This window comes from Bos javanicus, chromosome 17 (assembly GCF_032452875.1).
Source record: "Bos javanicus breed banteng chromosome 17, ARS-OSU_banteng_1.0, whole genome shotgun sequence".
In the NCBI taxonomy this organism is placed as follows: domain Eukaryota; kingdom Metazoa; phylum Chordata; class Mammalia; order Artiodactyla; family Bovidae; genus Bos; species Bos javanicus.
In genome coordinates, this window is record NC_083884.1 from 64,426,538 (window position 1) to 64,444,021 (window position 17,484).

At 50.9% G+C, this 17,484-nt stretch overlaps 1 protein-coding gene across 5 annotated transcripts in view; it reads right to left on the bottom strand.

Annotated features, from left to right (window-relative positions):
- Positions 1-716: 716 nt before the first annotated feature.
- ACACB (acetyl-CoA carboxylase beta) overlaps positions 717-17,484 on the bottom strand; it is a 115,794-nt gene continuing 99,026 nt past the window's right edge. For all 5 annotated transcript variants that reach the window (XM_061385113.1, XM_061385114.1, XM_061385115.1 and 2 more), the window contains 11 exons: positions 16,591-16,734; positions 15,810-15,930; positions 14,217-14,313; positions 12,285-12,381; positions 10,524-10,659; positions 9,295-9,472; positions 5,985-6,097; positions 4,515-4,669; positions 3,442-3,612; positions 3,022-3,158; positions 717-2,307 (listed from right to left, as the gene is read on the bottom strand). In XM_061385113.1, the coding sequence (XP_061241097.1) occupies positions 2,181-2,307; positions 3,022-3,158; positions 3,442-3,612; positions 4,515-4,669; positions 5,985-6,097; positions 9,295-9,472; positions 10,524-10,659; positions 12,285-12,381; positions 14,217-14,313; positions 15,810-15,930; positions 16,591-16,734 (1,476 nt within the window). In that variant the 3' untranslated portion in view covers positions 717-2,180. The remainder of the gene's footprint in view (positions 2,308-3,021; positions 3,159-3,441; positions 3,613-4,514; positions 4,670-5,984; positions 6,098-9,294; positions 9,473-10,523; positions 10,660-12,284; positions 12,382-14,216; positions 14,314-15,809; positions 15,931-16,590; positions 16,735-17,484) is intronic.

The window sequence follows — 17,484 nt, forward strand, 5'->3', positions numbered from 1 at the left end:
GATCGTGCTGACGCTGGAAGAAAGCAGGGAGGAGACACAGGAGCAAAGCTTCGCTGAGAGTCTCTGCAGCTGGCTAACTAACGGGTGAGATGTACTCACTGCCGCCCTTTGAGGACCTGCTGCACACACATAAAGCACCGTAGGACTGGGTTTGTCAGCCTGGCCACTTCTCACCAGCTGTGTGACCTTGGACATCAAGTCCGCTCATCTCTGAGCTGAGGTTTTCTTGTTTATAAAAGTGAGGCTAGAAATGTAGCATCCACCCTCAAAAGGCTCTGCAAAAGAACTGCACGCGATGGAGGCCAGGGCACTGAAGGTGGCCAGTGGGATGACCCTGAGTGCTCAGTGTAGGCCTGGGTAGGCAGCCCAGGCCTCTGGGCACACTCAGTGGCCTGATCCTTTCTCCCTCCCTGGAGGCAGCTGTGCTAAGTCTCCCGAAAGAGGGAAGTCGATCTTACTGGGGAAGGTCCGTTCATGCTAAACTCGGCAACACCAGCTGGCGGACAGCAGCTTGTGTCCAGGTGTGAAATGGCAATGCAAGGATGAAGCGGTCTCCCTGTGGCCTTCGGGAGGGGAACTTGCACCAGAGCTCCGTCCTCCTGAGATGGGGGCTGGCACAAGATCTCAGCAGCGACAGGAGGAGGGAGCCTCCCAGGGAATCCCCTGCCAGTCTGCCTGCCTGCTCTACTCCAGGTAATAAGCCAAGGCCAAAATGCTTCCTTCCAAAAATAATTTATTCCACACATTTCCTGGTAGTTTCCTCCACGCACCGTTCCTGGGTTGTAGCTAGTCATTGATGTATCGTCCCTCCCAAACCCGCAGGGACTCCCCTACATGGAAAGAAATCGGTTCCCAAAGCCGCATGGACTCTTACCCACCCCCATCAGTCTCGGGACACGAGAGAGGCTGATTTCTCTTTCTCCCACCCCTCACTGCGCCCACACCACCTACGCTGGCCAGGGCTGTCATCATTGGCCGATGGCCTCAGACATCCCCCGGCATTCCCGCTTGTAGGGGCTTCCCCACGAAACCTCGCTGGCCTCCATGTTGGACAGGTGTAATGTCCGGTGTCCTCAGGCAGACTGCCCGTCACGGCAGTGGAGGATGGCCGGCTCCCTCCATCATGGGCACCAGGGACAGATGGATGCGGCCGGGAGGATCGCAGGTCCTGATGCTGTGTGGTCTTCGGGGCTGTGCTGGCAGCGGCCTCACGAAGCCCTCCCTGAGTGAATCAGCGTGGTCCTCATAGTCCAGTCCTTGGGAACCACCGGCTCTGTCCTCGGGCTACAGCCCCCCACGGACACCGAGGCAGGAGGCGCGAGAGTGAAGGGGACCTGAGGGGCCTCCGAGGCAGGTGACGGCAACCACAGGGGTGACACCTGTGAGCAAGCCAGGCTGCTGAGGTTGGAGGTCTTGCCTCTCTTCTCTGTCCTCCCAGCCCAAGCTAGAGTCCCCTCCTCCTTGGAGAGAAGGGGCAGGCAGAGGGCTGTGAACCACGTGAAAAAAAAAAAGTCTCCCAACGCCCTTGAGCCTAGGGCTATGCAATTTTCTACTAATGAGGGAACTAAGCCCAGTAACGGGACTTTGCTAGTGATTAGCTAGGAGTCTTGTGGGGAACAAAACACCATTTTGTACTCTTAATTAAAAAAAAAAATCATTCATACCCTTTCCTGGGTGAGAGGAATTCAAATAAGGATTCAAATAAGCAGACTACAAAAGTAGATTTTCTCTTTTCTCATCTCTTATTTTGATTTCCTTGTTATACTGCTGAAACCTGTGAGAGGCTTACATCAAGAGCTAGTCCTGGAGTAAAAAAATAATAATAAGATTCCATGCTCTGATAGAAAATGAGTCTAAAAGAATACCTGGATCCTGCAAAGCAACAGAAAGTGGATGGAAGCTGGAGTGTTTGGGTTCAATTCGATTCAACGATGGAGCAAAGTGTCTTAAAGAGCTAAAAACCAGACTTCCCAGCAACGGAGAAGCGGGCGGTTTCTGCTTGGAAGGGGGCGCTCCCGAGCCTTTTATTAAACAGGAGTGAGCTGGGGGTCAGCAGCCTTGCGGCAACGCCCAGGAGTTTTAAAAAGCAAACCCCCGCGGTTCTGGCAAGGGCCTGCGGTCAGTGGATCGGTGTGGTTTCTCTTGCCCGAGGTCCTGCGAACGACCAGGAGGACCGGGGGTCAGGTAGAGGCCGGGCCATCCGTGGTGGACAGGAGGTGAATGACCTGGGCCCGCTCGGCCGGGCTGATGTGCTGGCTGACGTACACCAGTGAGTCCATGGCCAGCTCGGGGTTTTCTTGAACCAGGCTGCAGGAGTCGGGGGAGGAGGGCGAGGTCATTTCTCCCGCTGAGTTCAGTGGGCCCCCGCCCCCCTGTAGCCCCAGAGCCCCAGGGCCTGTCCCACTCCTGGGTGGGCAACCAGCCACCCGGAGCGCCCAACCCTCTTCCTGTCGCAGTCACAGTGGGGGTAATGGTCCTGTGGGGCAGGAGGGCCACAGCACAATCTCAAGGAACAACAGTGGACCCTCCTTCTCACAGGTTGTGTGATCTGACACACACACACTCTCACCCTGAACCTCAGCTTCACCCCCAGACGGGGTCCCATGCGCTCAGCTCCCTACCCCATGGGGACGCGGGGAGCAAGCCGCCCAGAAAGGATCATACCCAGCAGGAGCTGGCAGTCCAAGGACCAGGTGTTCAGAACATGGTTGTCTAAACAAACAAGCTTCGGCCATGACCTTGGATGAGGTCTAACCAGGATAACGAATTGAAACCATTGTACCCCCCACCCCCGCAGACGGCATCCCCAGGACTCTGGGCCGGGAGACCTGGCTTGGGGGGAGTGGTGGCCTCTTAGCTGGGGGGCTGGTCTGTGGACCCCGACCCTGAGGTGGGGGCCATGGACCGTGAGATGCGGTGCACTCGAGTGGCCGCTCTGGGGCCAGGTGACCGGACACGAGTCCTGGTGACCAATGTGGGTGTGGTGAGGGGGCGGGGGGTGGGGGCGGGCCGGCCACTCACCCCCGGATGGTCTTGAGGGCGGAGTCCCGCCTCAGGCACGTGATGTTCTCCCGGATGGTGGAGTGCAGCCCCTCGCTCGCCTGCCCGTGCGCCTCCAGCCACTGCACCACCGTCTGGTTGTTGTCCCACAGGTAGGCCTGAGAGAAAGCGTGACTCGCTCAGGCGTGTCCGACTCTTTGCGACCCCACAGACTGTAGCCCGCCAGGCTCCCATCTTCCCCGCCCAGGGATCGAACCTGCGTTTCCTGCATTGCAGGTGGATTCTTTACCGTCTGAGCCACCAGGTAGGCCTGGGGTGGAGGCTGAGGCTGCATCAGTGAGGGGCCCCTGATGGCTGGGCAGGCCCCCTGGGGCCCCCGCCCCGTGTGTCTCTGCGCCTTGGACCCCCGCCCACGCGTGAGCATCTCTGCCCCAGGCCCACCTTGACAGCGCCCTCCGTCTCCACAAACCAGCGGCGCAGCATGGACTGCACATGCATGTGGCTGAGCTCGGGGCAGGCCCTCAGGACCTCCTGCTTCACCTGGCTCTCCAGCAGCAGGCGGCGCAGGCGCCAGTACAGGAAGCTGCGGGCCGTCTTCCACTCCAGGATGTCCTGCAGACAAGCCGTGGGCCTGAGCCCCGCCCCCGCCCCAGAACGGTGGAGGGGGATTCTAGGAGCTGCCCAGGGCCTGGCCTTGTGATCACTCCCATTTCACAGGCCGGAAAACTGAGGCTCAGGGAGGTGGCAGAGACAGGACACTGCCAGGTCTCCGGACCACCTCCCCCGGGTACAAACCCAGGGCCCACGTCCACCTCTAGACCCAGAACACAGGCTCATGAGGGGTGCGGAGGGCCTGGAGAGGAGGGAGCCCAGCACACAGGGGTGTTCAGGACTGCGGATGACCTCGTGGGGATGAGGCAAGAGGATGGGGTTGTGACCATCAGTGGTGGGGGAGTGTGTTGTGGGAACAATGGTCCCAAACCCGGCCCTGCAGTTCTGAACACACACAGGGGTTGGACTGGTAGTTCCCAAACTTGGCGACCTACTACAATCTCTGGGGGATTTGGGAAAAAAAATACTGATGCCTGACTCCCCTCCCACCCATATTCTGATTTAATTGGAGAGCCACCTGGGCACTAGAGTTTAAGAAATATATTTATTTATTTATTTTTGGCTGCACTGGGTCTTAGTTGAGGCACACAGGCTTCCCTCCAGTTGTGGAGAGGTGTGTGGGCTTAGCTGCCCTGTGGCATTGGGATCTTAGTTCCCTGACCTGGGACTGAACCCATGTCCCCTGCATTGGAAGGTGGATTCTTAACCTTTTTGTTTTTGTTTGTTTGTTTTGTTTGAATTGTTTTTGTTCTTTAAAAAAAAAAAAAAAGATCCCCAGGTGATTCTCACAGGCGGAATTTGCCTCATCCCACAGGCCTGAGTGCAAATATTCTCTGCGTGTGGGACACCAGGTGACCTGAGGCTCGGCCATTCACGCTGACCGGAGCGCCGCAGGCTCTTACGTAAATGACGCCCTTCTCCAGCATCCTGCCCGCCGTGTCGTGGAGGTCGGCGAAGTGCAGCGCCACCTGGTGGTACATGGGCAGCAGCAGGTCCTCCCGGGCCTTCAGCTGGCCCTCCAGCTCCTTGCGGTCCGTGTCTGAGAGCTCAGACACTCCTGCGGGCAAGGCAAGAGCCAGGGTTTGCAGGGCAGGCCTGAGCTTTAACCTCCCAAGCCAGGTTGCTCCTGCACCCTCAAAAACACACCCAGTGCTAAACAGCTGGTTCCCACCAGCATCTGTTGTACACATGGGAGTGTGTGTCAGCCCCAGTCTCCCAGTTCATCCAGTCTCTGCTCCCGGTCCCACACGTCTGTTCTCTATGTCCCTATTTCTGCCTTGAAAATAGGTTCATTTGTATCATTTTCTTGATTCCACGTATACGCATTAATATACGATATTTGCTTTTCTTTTTCTGATAGCTTGGCTCAGTGCTCTTTGATGACCTAGAGGCGTGGGAGGGGGGTGACGGTGGGAGTGGGGGTCCAAGAGGGAGGAGACATATGTTCAATGAGGATCCACCTCGTTGTACAGCAGAAACTAACGCAACATTGTAAAGCAACCTGACTCCAATAGAAAAAAATGCACCCAGATTTGCAAGACAGCATTCAACACTCAACTTCAAATTTGTTCCCTTTCATCAGGCCCACTGCGCTTACAGGACACCATCAGTTACCATTTTTAATTTACGTAGTAAAATCTAATAAGGGGATATTATAAACAAGTCTACTCCGATTTGATAATTTAAATGAAACAAACTCCTTGAAATAAAACAAACTACAAAAGCTCACCTAAGAGCAAAGAGATTAAACTGAACAGTCCTCTATATAAAAAAGCAATTGAATTTGTAGTTGAATTATAAATCTTTGCTATCAAAGATTTAAAGAAATAATGCCCACTCAGACTCAGAAAACAGAGTGGGGAACACTTTCTGACACACCCTATGATATCAGCATTACCCTGATACCAAGCCAAAGAAATTATATACCCGTCATCACCATAAATCTTGTGAATTTCTGATGACATAGATCAGTTATAAAGGCAATGCTATGTCTCATGGATTTTTAAAGAGAATTACAAATAAGTTGCAAGTGAAGCAAACCTATCACTCAAACAAAATTAGTAAAATGCTGGATGGAAAAATTCTAAAGGGTAATTTTGCTACCAAAATTCAAATGTTTCTCACTGGCTTGAAATACCTCAACTATTCTGTTTTGGGTGTGTTGAGAAATTACACTCACCGAGGCGCTGTGTATGTTTTTTCATGTTAAAGGGCTTGATGGGCTGTGTGGGAACGTTTGAAACATCTCACAGGTGCTGCTGCTGAGTTTTGGTTTGTCTTCACTATTTTTAACCTGATAAGAAGCCTCTAGCCATGAGTGGGCTGAGCCCTTTCATGACCTCTGAGAGGTGATACGTTTCAGACCCACTCACCGAGCTGTTCCACGAGCTTCTTGGAAATGGGGTCGAGTCTTCTGATGGTCTTCACCAGATCTTTCTTCCGGTACTTAATCTCCACTGTTCCCTCTGGCTCCAGAACACTTGCTCTGAAAAAGCCAGCAGCGGGGGAGGCGTATATGAGGGGCTCCCCAGTAAGCAACCGCCAGAGGACATGAAGGGGGAGGCAAGACCTCCAGGAAAGCTGGTGGCAGTCCTCTGCTCTGTAGCTGGCTTTCTGCGTGCCCTTGGGCAAGTCACTTCCCCTCTCTGGCCATCTGCTTTTCTATCCATTGAATGAAGAATTAAACCAGCTTTTAAAGTAAAGTGTTCTGGGATTTTCCTGGCAGTCCAGTGGTTAGGACTCCATGCTTCCACTGCACGGGACATGAGTTCAATCCTTGATCAGGGAACTAAGATCCCACATGCCATTGCATGGCCAAAAGCTAAAAAATAAAACAAAAATGTTCTGAACTCTAGAAGGCCCTTTCAGCAACAAGAGTGTGTGACTTTTTCCAGAACAGCATATCCCACCAGCTCTTCAGCTACAGTCTTCTCTGGCTTTCCTAATCTCTGCTCTCCTCAGGCCAGGGTGGTGGTGTTGTTCAGTCACTCAGTCATGTCCGACTCTTTGTGACACTGTGGACTGCAGCACACCAGGCTTCCCTGTCCTTCACCATCTCCCAGAGTTTGCTCAAACTCATGTCCATTGCATTGGTGAAGCCATCCAACCATCTCATCCTCTGTCGTCCCCTTCTCCTCCCACCTTCAATCTTTCCCAGCATCAGGATCTTTTCCAGTGAGTCAGTCAGTTGCATCAGGTGGCCAAAAGTACTGGAGATTCACCTTCAGCATCAGTCCTTCCAATGAATATTCAGGGTTGATTTCCTTTAGGATGGACTGGTTTGATCTCCTTGCAGTCCAAAGAACTCTAAAGAGTCTTCTCCAGCACCACAGTTTGAAAGCATCAGTTCTTCGGCACTCAGCTTTCTTTATGGCCTAACTCTCACATCCATACGTGACTACTGGAAAAATCATAGCTTTGATTATATGGACCTTTGTCGGCAAAGTGACGTCTCTGCTTTTTAATACTCTCTCTAGGTTTGTCACAGCTTTCCTTCCAAGGAGCAAGCATCTTTTAATTTCGTGGCTACAAGATACTCTTTAATCTCTTAAAGCACACAAAAGCACATGGAGGAATCCAAGATGTGAGTGGCCCCCTCCATTCCCAACCCTCTCACCCCACGCCTTGGTTTCCCCCTGCCCCCTTCTCTTCTGACAGCTGGGAAGCCCTGACCAATATTACATGTAGCTCTGAGCCTCCTGGTGACCAGAGTGAAAAGTTAATGTGACCCCATTTGGGGCTGCCCTCATCCTGAGTCTTCTGGAGGTCTGACCTCAGCAGCCTCCCGTGAAGGTCACAGGGCACTGAAGGCAGGACAGGCTCGGCTCATTTGCACCATATCACGATGTCTAACGTAACGCCTGAGACACAGTAGGTGCTCAATAAATATACACTGAACTGAGGAAAGAATATGGGAGTAGACACAGGAGGAAGGTGCCTATCTATAACTTGAGCAGAACTATTCTTTTTTAAAAATATGTTTGTTTACTGGGCTGCTCTGGGTCTGAGTTGCAGCATGCAAACTCTTAGTCATGGCACACGGGATCTGGATCTCAGACCAGGGATAGAACCTGGGTCCCCTGCACGGCAAGCACAGAGTCTCAGCCACTGGACCACCAGGGAAGTCCTGGGCAGAGCTTGGGGCCTTTACATTCTCACAGCATTTGGCATAGTCTTCATTTTGAAGACACTCAAACACTGAGTTACAAGCATTATTGTCAGCATCCTTTCTGGAAGAATCTATCTGGGACAGATTCCCACTTGAAAAAAAAAAGTGCCAGGAAGGTTTCTCTCCCCTGAGGAACTGGTGTCCTCTCATGCAAGTATACATTTTAGTCATTCGCTTGTCCAGTATTTCCCAAGCACCCATTAGGAGTCAGGTACTGTACTAGGCCCTAGGCTATAACAATAAATAAAAATGAATAAAACATAGCCTCTATGGAACAGTTTTGGGGAAGACTGAGAGTCTAGTAAGAACTAGACATCTAATCTTATTTCCCTTTTCATCTTGGCTGCCAGGAAGCTCAGGTGCTTTTCGTCTTTCTTTTTTCTTTGGCTGCACCAGGTCTTCGTTGCTGCATGGGCTGTCTCTAGTTGCAATGAGTGGGGGCTACTCTCTAGATATGATGCTCAGGCTTCTTGTTGTGGTGGGTTCTCTTGCTGTGAGGCACGGGTTCTAGAGTGCATGGGCTCAGTAGTTGTGGCTTGTGAGTTCAGCTGTCCCATGGCATGTGGGATCTTAGTTCTCAGACCAAGGATCAAACCCGTGTTCCTGCATTAGCAGGTAGATTCTTAACCACTGGACCACCAGGGAAGTCCTAATTAATTAATTAATATACAATCAATCAATTGATCATAATTAATATTTATTTTAATATATTTAATATTACTATATTATAATTAATTATATATTAATTAATATAAATATATTATATATTATTATATATAACACAATAATATGTATTAATATATTTATATTAATTAATAATTATATAAAATATATAATATATTAATATATTATATGTAATATATAATATATAATGTGATATATAAAAATTAGTATATAATATATATAATAATATAATTAATTAATTAATTATATATAATCTATTATACATATAATATAATATATAAAATATGTATGTATAATATATAATTATATATGTTATAATTGTATAATATATATCATATTTTATGTAATTATGTAATTATATTATATAATATAGTTACTATATTATATAATATATTATATAATTATATTATATATATTATGACTTAATATAGTCTATATATTATTATTATATAATAGTATATAATATAACATATATATTATATTTATATAATATATTATTAATATATCAATACTATATATTATATTAATTATATATTATAATTTTTATATTTTCTTTAAGTGATTGCAAACCTTGGGAAACAGGTGAGTGTAAGTTGTGAAAGAACAAATTACAATTCCTCCACTACTTCTGGGCTCCAGTCACTAATTACACTGAGAAAATCCAGTAGCATGCTGGATGCTGGTTTCAGACTGGGAGAACTGGCAGCTCTCCACCCCTCTGGAAGTTCAGAACAGCCCTGCGATCCCCAGAGTGTGACTCCCAGGGTGTGGGGCCTCAGGACTGGGAGTGAGAGCAGGAAGGCGGGGCTGGGCTGGGGCGGCACACCCACCTGCTCTCTCTGTCCGCGTACATCTCTATGCACAGCGGGTTGATGGAGGTGTCCATGACTGCCCAGGAGCCGCCCCGTACCTCCGCATAGGGCGGGATGTAGATCAGGACGGGCTGTTTGTACTTCCGGAGGCCATCCACGATGTAGGCTCCGAACTTTAGCACCTGGTCATACATGTCTGAAAAGCAAGGCAGCCACCGTTGAGGCGACCTCCGGCCCACCCTTCGCTGCCCAGGGGTTGTGGTGAGGCTCTCATGGGGCCAGGAGGCAGGATCAAGGCACAGAGGGCTCCCTTGACCAGGTCCTCCTCCCTGCCGGGGCCTCAACATTCCCACCCAGAAAAGGAGGCATGGGCTGATCTCTAAGATCCCTTCCAGCCCTGGCTCAGAGATGCCCCCGGCCTGTCCCTCTGTTTCCAGAACAGAACCCTCTCCAAGGATAACACAGTCTCTTCCCTCTTGCTGCCCACAGGCATATGGTCCTTATTTTCTACCAAGACACGTCTAATTAGGCATGGTACATGGAAACAACAGCACAATAACAAAATCTAGGACCTCCCTGCTGGCCCAGTGGCTAGGACTCTGAGTTCGCAATGCAGGGGGCCCAGGTTCAGTCCCCGGTCAGGGAACTAGATCTCACACGCTGCAACTAATACCTGGCACAGCCAAATACACAGATAAATATTTTTAAAAAACAACTCAAAATCACACGGAGAGTAACCACCACACGCAGGCGAACCCTCGCCTTGGCCCTCTGAGGCTGGTCTATCCTTACCCCTCTTTGCAGAGGAGAGAAACTTTGGCTTGGAGCAGTCACCCACCCAACAAGGACTCAGACCAGGTCTGCCCGGCCCCAGTCCAGCTCTTTCTGAAACATCCCACTGACAGCCTCTGTCTCTTGAAATGCGCTCAGTGCCTTGAAGCACTTGCATTTGAGTGTCAGGTCACTGAGGCTCACAGTAGCCCCCTAAAGAGGGGAGGAGCCTTCTCATCTTCCTAAGTGGGGAGGTGACCGCCCAGGTCACTCGGCAGCTTCCGGGGGCCACCCCTGCCTCTCCCTGCATGACGGGGACCTCTGGAAAGTCACACTGGAAGCCCTCAGTTCCCTGAACAGCTCTCGTCTGCAGGGCTGCAGGAAGCGCAACTAAGATGATGATGTTGCGATCCCAAGGGAGCTGTCCAGGGTGCTGACCCCGAGGCTTCAGGGCACCCACAGGAAGGCCACTTTACCTTTCATGCCCCCGGAGAACCCCCTCCAGTTGGCAAAGATCATCAGGGGCAACTTCTCCCGGTTGAAATCCTTGATGGCCTGGGCCGTCTTATAGGCCGAATCTGGGAACCACACCTGGCCAGCCTGCTGGATTATCTGGAACACAGAGCAGCCTGCGTCAGACTCTTCTGAGCAGAACATGGGATGGCCGCCCACATGGCACCCTGGAGGGCAGGCAGCCTGATTGGCATCGGTGACAATACCAGAGATGGGGCTCAGACATGTGACTCTCACGCTGCGGCCCAGGGAGGCTCCTGTTGCCTGTTGATAGGTGCCAAGCTAGTAAATGCCACCCTGAGTAGGGTCCCAGGACCCGCCCTCTGACTTCTGAACTCCTCCCAGGGTGCGATGTGGCCCACCCTAGAAACAGCAACAGTGGAGAAGGAAATGGCAACCCACTCCAGTGTTCTTGCCTGGAGAATCCCAGGGATGGGGGAGCTTGGTGGGCTGCCGTCTATGGGGTCGCACAGAGTCGGACACGACTGAAGCGACTTAGCAGCAGCAGCAGTGACCATATAACATCCAGCTGAAGACTAGCAGGGGGGTACTGTTTCTGCTCCCTTCTGATGCCTATGTCAGAAGCTTTCTCTATCTCCTTTATACTTTAATAAAACTTTATTACACAAAAGCTAAAAAAAAGAAAGAAACAGCAACAGTGACGGGGGCAGGAGGAGGGAGGAATTCCTAGGGACCTGTCATCCTCTGAAGAAGACAGTGAGGAGCACCAGGCATCCTGCAGACACAGTGCTGGGGCCCCCACCCCACCCCACTCCAGAGCCAAGGATGCCTCTGAGTCTGAGCTGGAAGGACAGACATGTGGCCACTCAGGACCCGCTCCTGTCAGCTCAACCGGCCTACACAGCAGACCCAGCAAAACCACAGTCATGGTCGTCAGAATGGCCATCATCAGAGAGTCTGCAGAAACAAATGCTGGCGAGGACGAAGAGAAAAGGGGACCCTGGAACACTCCTGGTGGGCATGCTAACTGGTGCTGCTACTATGGAAAAGAGTATGGAGGCTTCTCAGAAAACTAAAAACAGAACTGCTATATGACTCAGCAACTCCCTTCCTGGGTACGTATGTGTATATATAACCCAGCACTAATGTGAAAAGATACATGACCTCAGTGTTCACAGCAGCACCGTTTACAGTAGCCAAGATACGGGAGCAATCCAAGTGCCCGACGACAGATGAATGGAGAAAGACGACGTGGCGTATACACATATACAAGGGAATACTGCTCAACCACTAAGAATGGAATTCTGACATATGCAGCAATGTGGATAGATCTAGAGAACACTATACAGAGTGACATTAGTCAGAGAAAGACAAGCACTGTATGTTATCACTTATATGGAAAACCTAAAAAAATAATACACATCAACATACAGGCAAAGCAGAAACAGATTCACAAAAATAAAACAGACAAAAAATAAACTAGGGAGTTACCAAAGGTGAGAGAGAAGACGGGAGGGACACACAGGGGCATGGGATTAAGAGACACAAACTGCAATGTATGAAATACCACAGCAACAAGGACATACTGTACAGCACAGAGAAATACAGCCATTATCTTGTAGTAACTTTTAATGGCACACAATCTGTAGAAATGCTGAATCACTATGCTGTACACCTGAAATGAATGTAATTTGTAACTCAACCTCACTTCAATAAAAAAAACAAAACATGAAAAGAGCCAGCCCAGCTCCCCGGCCCCTAACCTTGGCCTCGGAATCCAGGTTGGCAGGGTCGGCGGGCACGACCAACTCCACCGTCCGCGTCTCTGCAGCGATCACTCCGACGGGGATACCCCCCAGCCTGCAAGGTGGACCACAAGTGAGCAGGGGCGCGGGGCAGCACCCCAGGCCGGTTCGGGGGGGCAGGTGAGTCCAGCCAGCCCAGGCTGATATTCTACAGGCATGTGGGCCGGGATGAGGGTGGACAGAGAAAAGCGTGCTGTTTTCAACTTGGCCCTGAAGCGGTGAAAAGCCTCACAAACAAGCAGGCTGGAAAAGTCCTCTGGGTGCCCATGTCGGGGCAACAGCTGCCGGGGTTGTGGGGAGGCTTGGGCCAAGTCAGGGATGGGAGCAGCATCGTCCCCTAGAACTTTCTGTGATGATGGCCACACTCTCTAGCAGCCTGACCAGTGTGGCAGCTGTGAGCTGCACATGACCATGGAGCATCTGAAACACGGCAGGGACGGCTGAGGAACTGAACATGTGACATGCTCTTTCACTGTGTGATTCCTCTGAATTTGAGCTGTCACACGTGGCCAGCAGCCACCACGGTGGACAGCATGGGTCCAGACCCCACGCCACATCGGGAAAGGATGGAGGTATGCTAAGCCTGAGCAGCTTCAGTTACGGGCGGTCCATGGCGTCAGTCTCCATCAGCACCCGCCACCGGCTGCCCCTGGCCACCTGTGTCACTTGATTCCTCTCGGTTACGCTCCCAACAGTTTATGGGGCAGGTGTGGGGAGAGCAGTCTTCAAATCAAGCACTTCCATGTGGAAGGGGGAATAGATTTCATCTCAGTTTAAAGAATATTCCAGGGGATTTCCCTGGTGGTCCGGTGGTTAAGAATCCACCTTCCAATGCAGGTGCCATGGATTTGATCCCTGGGTGGGGAACTAAGATCCCACATGTTGCGGGGCAACTAAGCCCACATACTGGATGAAGACAGTGCAGCCCCCCAAAAAAAGAACATTTGAAAAAAGTAAAACACTTATGGAGAGAAGCAATCCCAGTAACAGACTTAGTATTTTAACAGTTATTACAGAGAAGTAAATAGCAACAATAATGGCAGCTGCTATTAACAACATTATGGAGCATTTATGATTTTTAAATGCTTTTTATTTATTTAAAAAATATTAACTACCATGTGGCACTTGGGATCTTAGTTACCCAGCCAGGTGTCAAACCCGCACCCCCAGCAGTAGAAGCAAGGAGTCTTAACTGCTGGACCACCGAGGAATTCCCCATTTGTGATATTTTAAATGCCTAACACATCACCACTTCTATTAATCCCAGCAATCCTTTGGGAGTGGGAAGGGGCGGAGTTATCAGCCTCATTGTACAGATGAGGATGTAAAGGCCCAGAGCGGGTGAGTGACAGCAGAGGTCTGACTCCAGAACCTGAACTCGTAGTGCCTGTCTTGTGCCAGGAATCTGAGTGGTAAATTATGAGGCTGTTGCTTTGGGCTCCATAAAAGGAAGAACTCTGGGGCAGCTGGACTCATCCCGAAGAGAAGGAGTGAGCTCAGCTTTGAAAGAATCCAAGCATTATGCCTTCCGCCAGCTCTGGTATACAATAGCGGTTCCTGCCCACGGCCCTCCTAAATGGAGTTCGTACTTCTGACTGTGTGGTTTTCCAGAGAGTACCAGGGCCACCTTCTGATTCCCAAAGGGGTTCATGGCCCCCCTGGCGAGGGTGCCCTGGCCCAGGGGCAGACACAAGGGGCAAGGGTCCTGGCCCCAGGAAGAAGTTGGTGGTGTGTCTTCTAAAGTTATGGACAAATCCAGACTCTATGAAGACTTTCATCAGCCAGAAACACTCCCCGCCCCCCAACTCTCTGCATTGGTTTTTCTTTCAGAAAATCCAAGACCAGGGAGAAAGCATCGCTGAGGCCGCCTGGGCCCGCCCTCAGGGTTACCTTGCTCGTCCCGTCACCACAGTCTGGGCCCAGGGCACCATGATCTCCTTGAAACTGCCCTGGTCAAAGAATCCACTCTGCCAGGATCCCTTCAGAGCTGTGGGCAGAAGGGCAGAAGCTCAGGCCGGGGTCTGGTTGCTGAGGGCCCCCGGTGTCCACCTGGAGGGCAGACTCCTCTGCCCTCTCTCTAGGACAGCCTGACGTTGACAGCCCAGATACCTTTGTTCCTGGAAAACAACAACACTTCCCCTGCCCAGCCCCCAACACACAAAACCAGGGCTGCCAAACGATACGCCGAATCCGGAAGTCAGTCCATACAGAACACCCACCACACCAACCTCCCTCAACGCCAGGCACGAGGAGACCCTGGTCACAGCCTCTGCAAAAAGAGCAGGTGGCTGCCTTCGGAAGGCACGATTTCAGAAGGGACCATCTACTCTGAAAAACACTCATCCCGGACCTGGTGGCTGCAGCCTCAAAACCGTTACACTGAGAAGAACGTGTTCCATTGAGAGACAGAGAGGCAGAGAAAGGGAGAGTGAACAAGCGGATGTCGGTTGCGGCCATCCTGGGGAGGACGCGGTGCCTGGGATCCACACCGCGCTGTACGTGTCTGTGGTTTGGACACGAGGAGGCAGGTAGCAGGAGAGATCTCACTTTGCAGGAATAGCGGGGCTGGGCCCCTGGGAGCAAAGCACCCCAGCCTCAGGGTCTGCCTGGGGGCCGGCCCTACTAGCTGGAGCAAATGGTCGGTAACATATCAGACGTTTTTAAAAATCAAGCTAAAGCCAGTGCTCGCAGGTGAGAAAGCCTAAGAGAAGTAGCAGAGGAGGGGACAGGCCACGGGGCATCTTTCGCTGGTGGAGCCGGCACGCTCCTGGCGGCACCTGCCTTGCCCCACGCAGCTGGAAGGAGAGGCCGAGTTCTAAAGGGGGCAGCACGTGAAATTCTAGACTCGGGATTGTGGCAACAGGGGCAGCTCAGCTTTCCAGTTCTGTCCTGGTGGCTCAGAATGTAATCAGATGCCTCCATGAGGCCAACCTGTCCCTTTGGGGGAGGGGGACAGGGAGGGAGGGAGGGAGAATGTGGGCACGTGCAAGCACGTGCGTGCACACGGGTGTGTTTGCATATATGTGTGCACACCCACGTGTGTGTCTACAAACGGAGCTGCAGAAGAGGCAAAGTTGCTCGTCCTGGGTGAACTCATGGAGAGCTACCTTATGAAGGTTTAAGCCAAACAGAAAGAGAGAGGGACAGAGAGAGAAGCGCTCTTCTCTCTGAAACCCTGAGGTTGCAGCCCCAGCGTTGCCACCTATGTGACCACATCTGGGGCAATTTCGGGGAAGGAGGTCATGACCTCTGCTGCTTCTCACCTCCATCCATCAGCTCCAGAAACCGGAGGCTGTTCCCACCCCTTCTCGGTCATCAGCTTGGGAAAAGCACAGAGAAAAATCTCCATTCTTCCACCCCTTTTTGCATTCGACCTCAGGTGTATCCCTTGGCGATAATCTTCTACTGACTCCTTCTTTTATCTTGGTGGCAGAAAAGAAACCCCAAAACCCAGGGCTCGGACAAAACCCCGGAGGGACCTACTTGGGTGAGGTCTTCCTGCAAGCAGCCACCGGGGGTCGTAGGGCCCGCGAGATGGTTGGAATTCAATTTCTCTGTCAATGGGGTCCTTGGGTGTGACGACTGGGACTGGGCTGCGATTATCCTAGGAAAGAAAGTCAGGTCTCCCACTCGGTCCTTCGGGCTCGTCAATAATGTCTGCAATTCACTCTTTGCCCTCCTCTCCCCTTCCGACTATGGTGATGCCTGGCTACGTGGCAGAAGCCCAACCCAAAGTAGGTCATCATCACAATTAGGAGTAGCATTTGGCTGAGGGCCTGCCAAGCGCTGAACTCCACACATCATGTCACTGAGCCATCAGTGATAACACCCTGGGATGGGTGCCATTGTTACTCCCACTTTACAGATGAGGAAACTGAGGCTTAGAAAGATTAAGAGATGGTCCTGAGGTCTCATTGCTACGAGAAGGAAGCCAGAAATAAAATCCAGCCTGACTGCAAAGCCTGAGGATTCTCTGTTGTCCATGTTACCTCTTTTGATGACAGGCAATGTCACCTCTTTCTAAAGGATAGACACACAGCCTCCATACAAAGTCATCAAAAAAAAAAAAAAAAGCAAATAACAGTGAGTACAGGGCTGGGCATCAGAGAGGGAAGGAGGGAAGAGAAAAGAAAAATTAACCCTAGACACGATTTCAGTGTTACCTACTCCCTACCCTTCCACACCATTTGGCAAATGAACCAGATAACAGAGTCTTCCAGGCTCCAGGCTTCAAGAGGCGGGGGCGGGGGGAAGGATACTGCACCTTTGGCATATAGGACAGCCATTCCAGGATGGTACAAACACCCTCAAAGTCATCTGGCACGGTGACATGCGAGACGCCATTGTGATGCATGATCTGCACACCGCCCAGCTGGTTGTTGGATGTGTAAACGTCTCTGCCCAGGACCTGCTTTGACATGACATGGTTAGTAAGGTCCTGCTCGACCTGGGGGCCTTCCATCTGTTCAGATGGTCCTCAACCCTGGCTGCAAGTCAGAATCACCTGGGAGCTTTCAAAAGTCCTGATGTCCAGGCTGCAGGCAGCCAGACCAATTACATCAGAATCTCAGGTATCTGTTGTTTTTTTTCAACTTCCAGATAATTCCATTATGCAGCCCAATTTAAGAACCAGAGATCCACCTGGTGACTGGTCATCTCCAGGCAAAACCCAACCTAGTGTTGCTGATGGAGCAGGTCTGCAGTGGGGCCAGAGAACTTTGTACTTTTATCATGATCCCAGGTAATGCTGATGCTGCTGGTTCAGGGGCCAGACTCTGAGACCCACTGTGGGATTTTTAGCAGACCTGATGTTAGGGAGGCCTTACAGCATTGTGGAAGGCATTTCAAGACAGTAAACAGTCACACGAAACTGTGTTCACTAGGAGTCTAACTATGTAAAGACATGAGATGAGAGGAAAACTACACAAAAACTACAGTAGGGACAAAATTACTTTTTTTGTTTTTTTTTTTTGGTCTTTTCCCAATTTTATGCAATGTGTAATGCTATTTTAATAAGTTTTAAAATTTAAATTACAGTAACACAGAGAATTAGTTCCACCAGAAGAGCCTAACACACACATTGTTGCTGTTAAGTCACTCAGTTGTGTCGGACTCTTTTTCAACCCCGTGGACTGTAGCCCGCCAGTTTCCTCAGTCC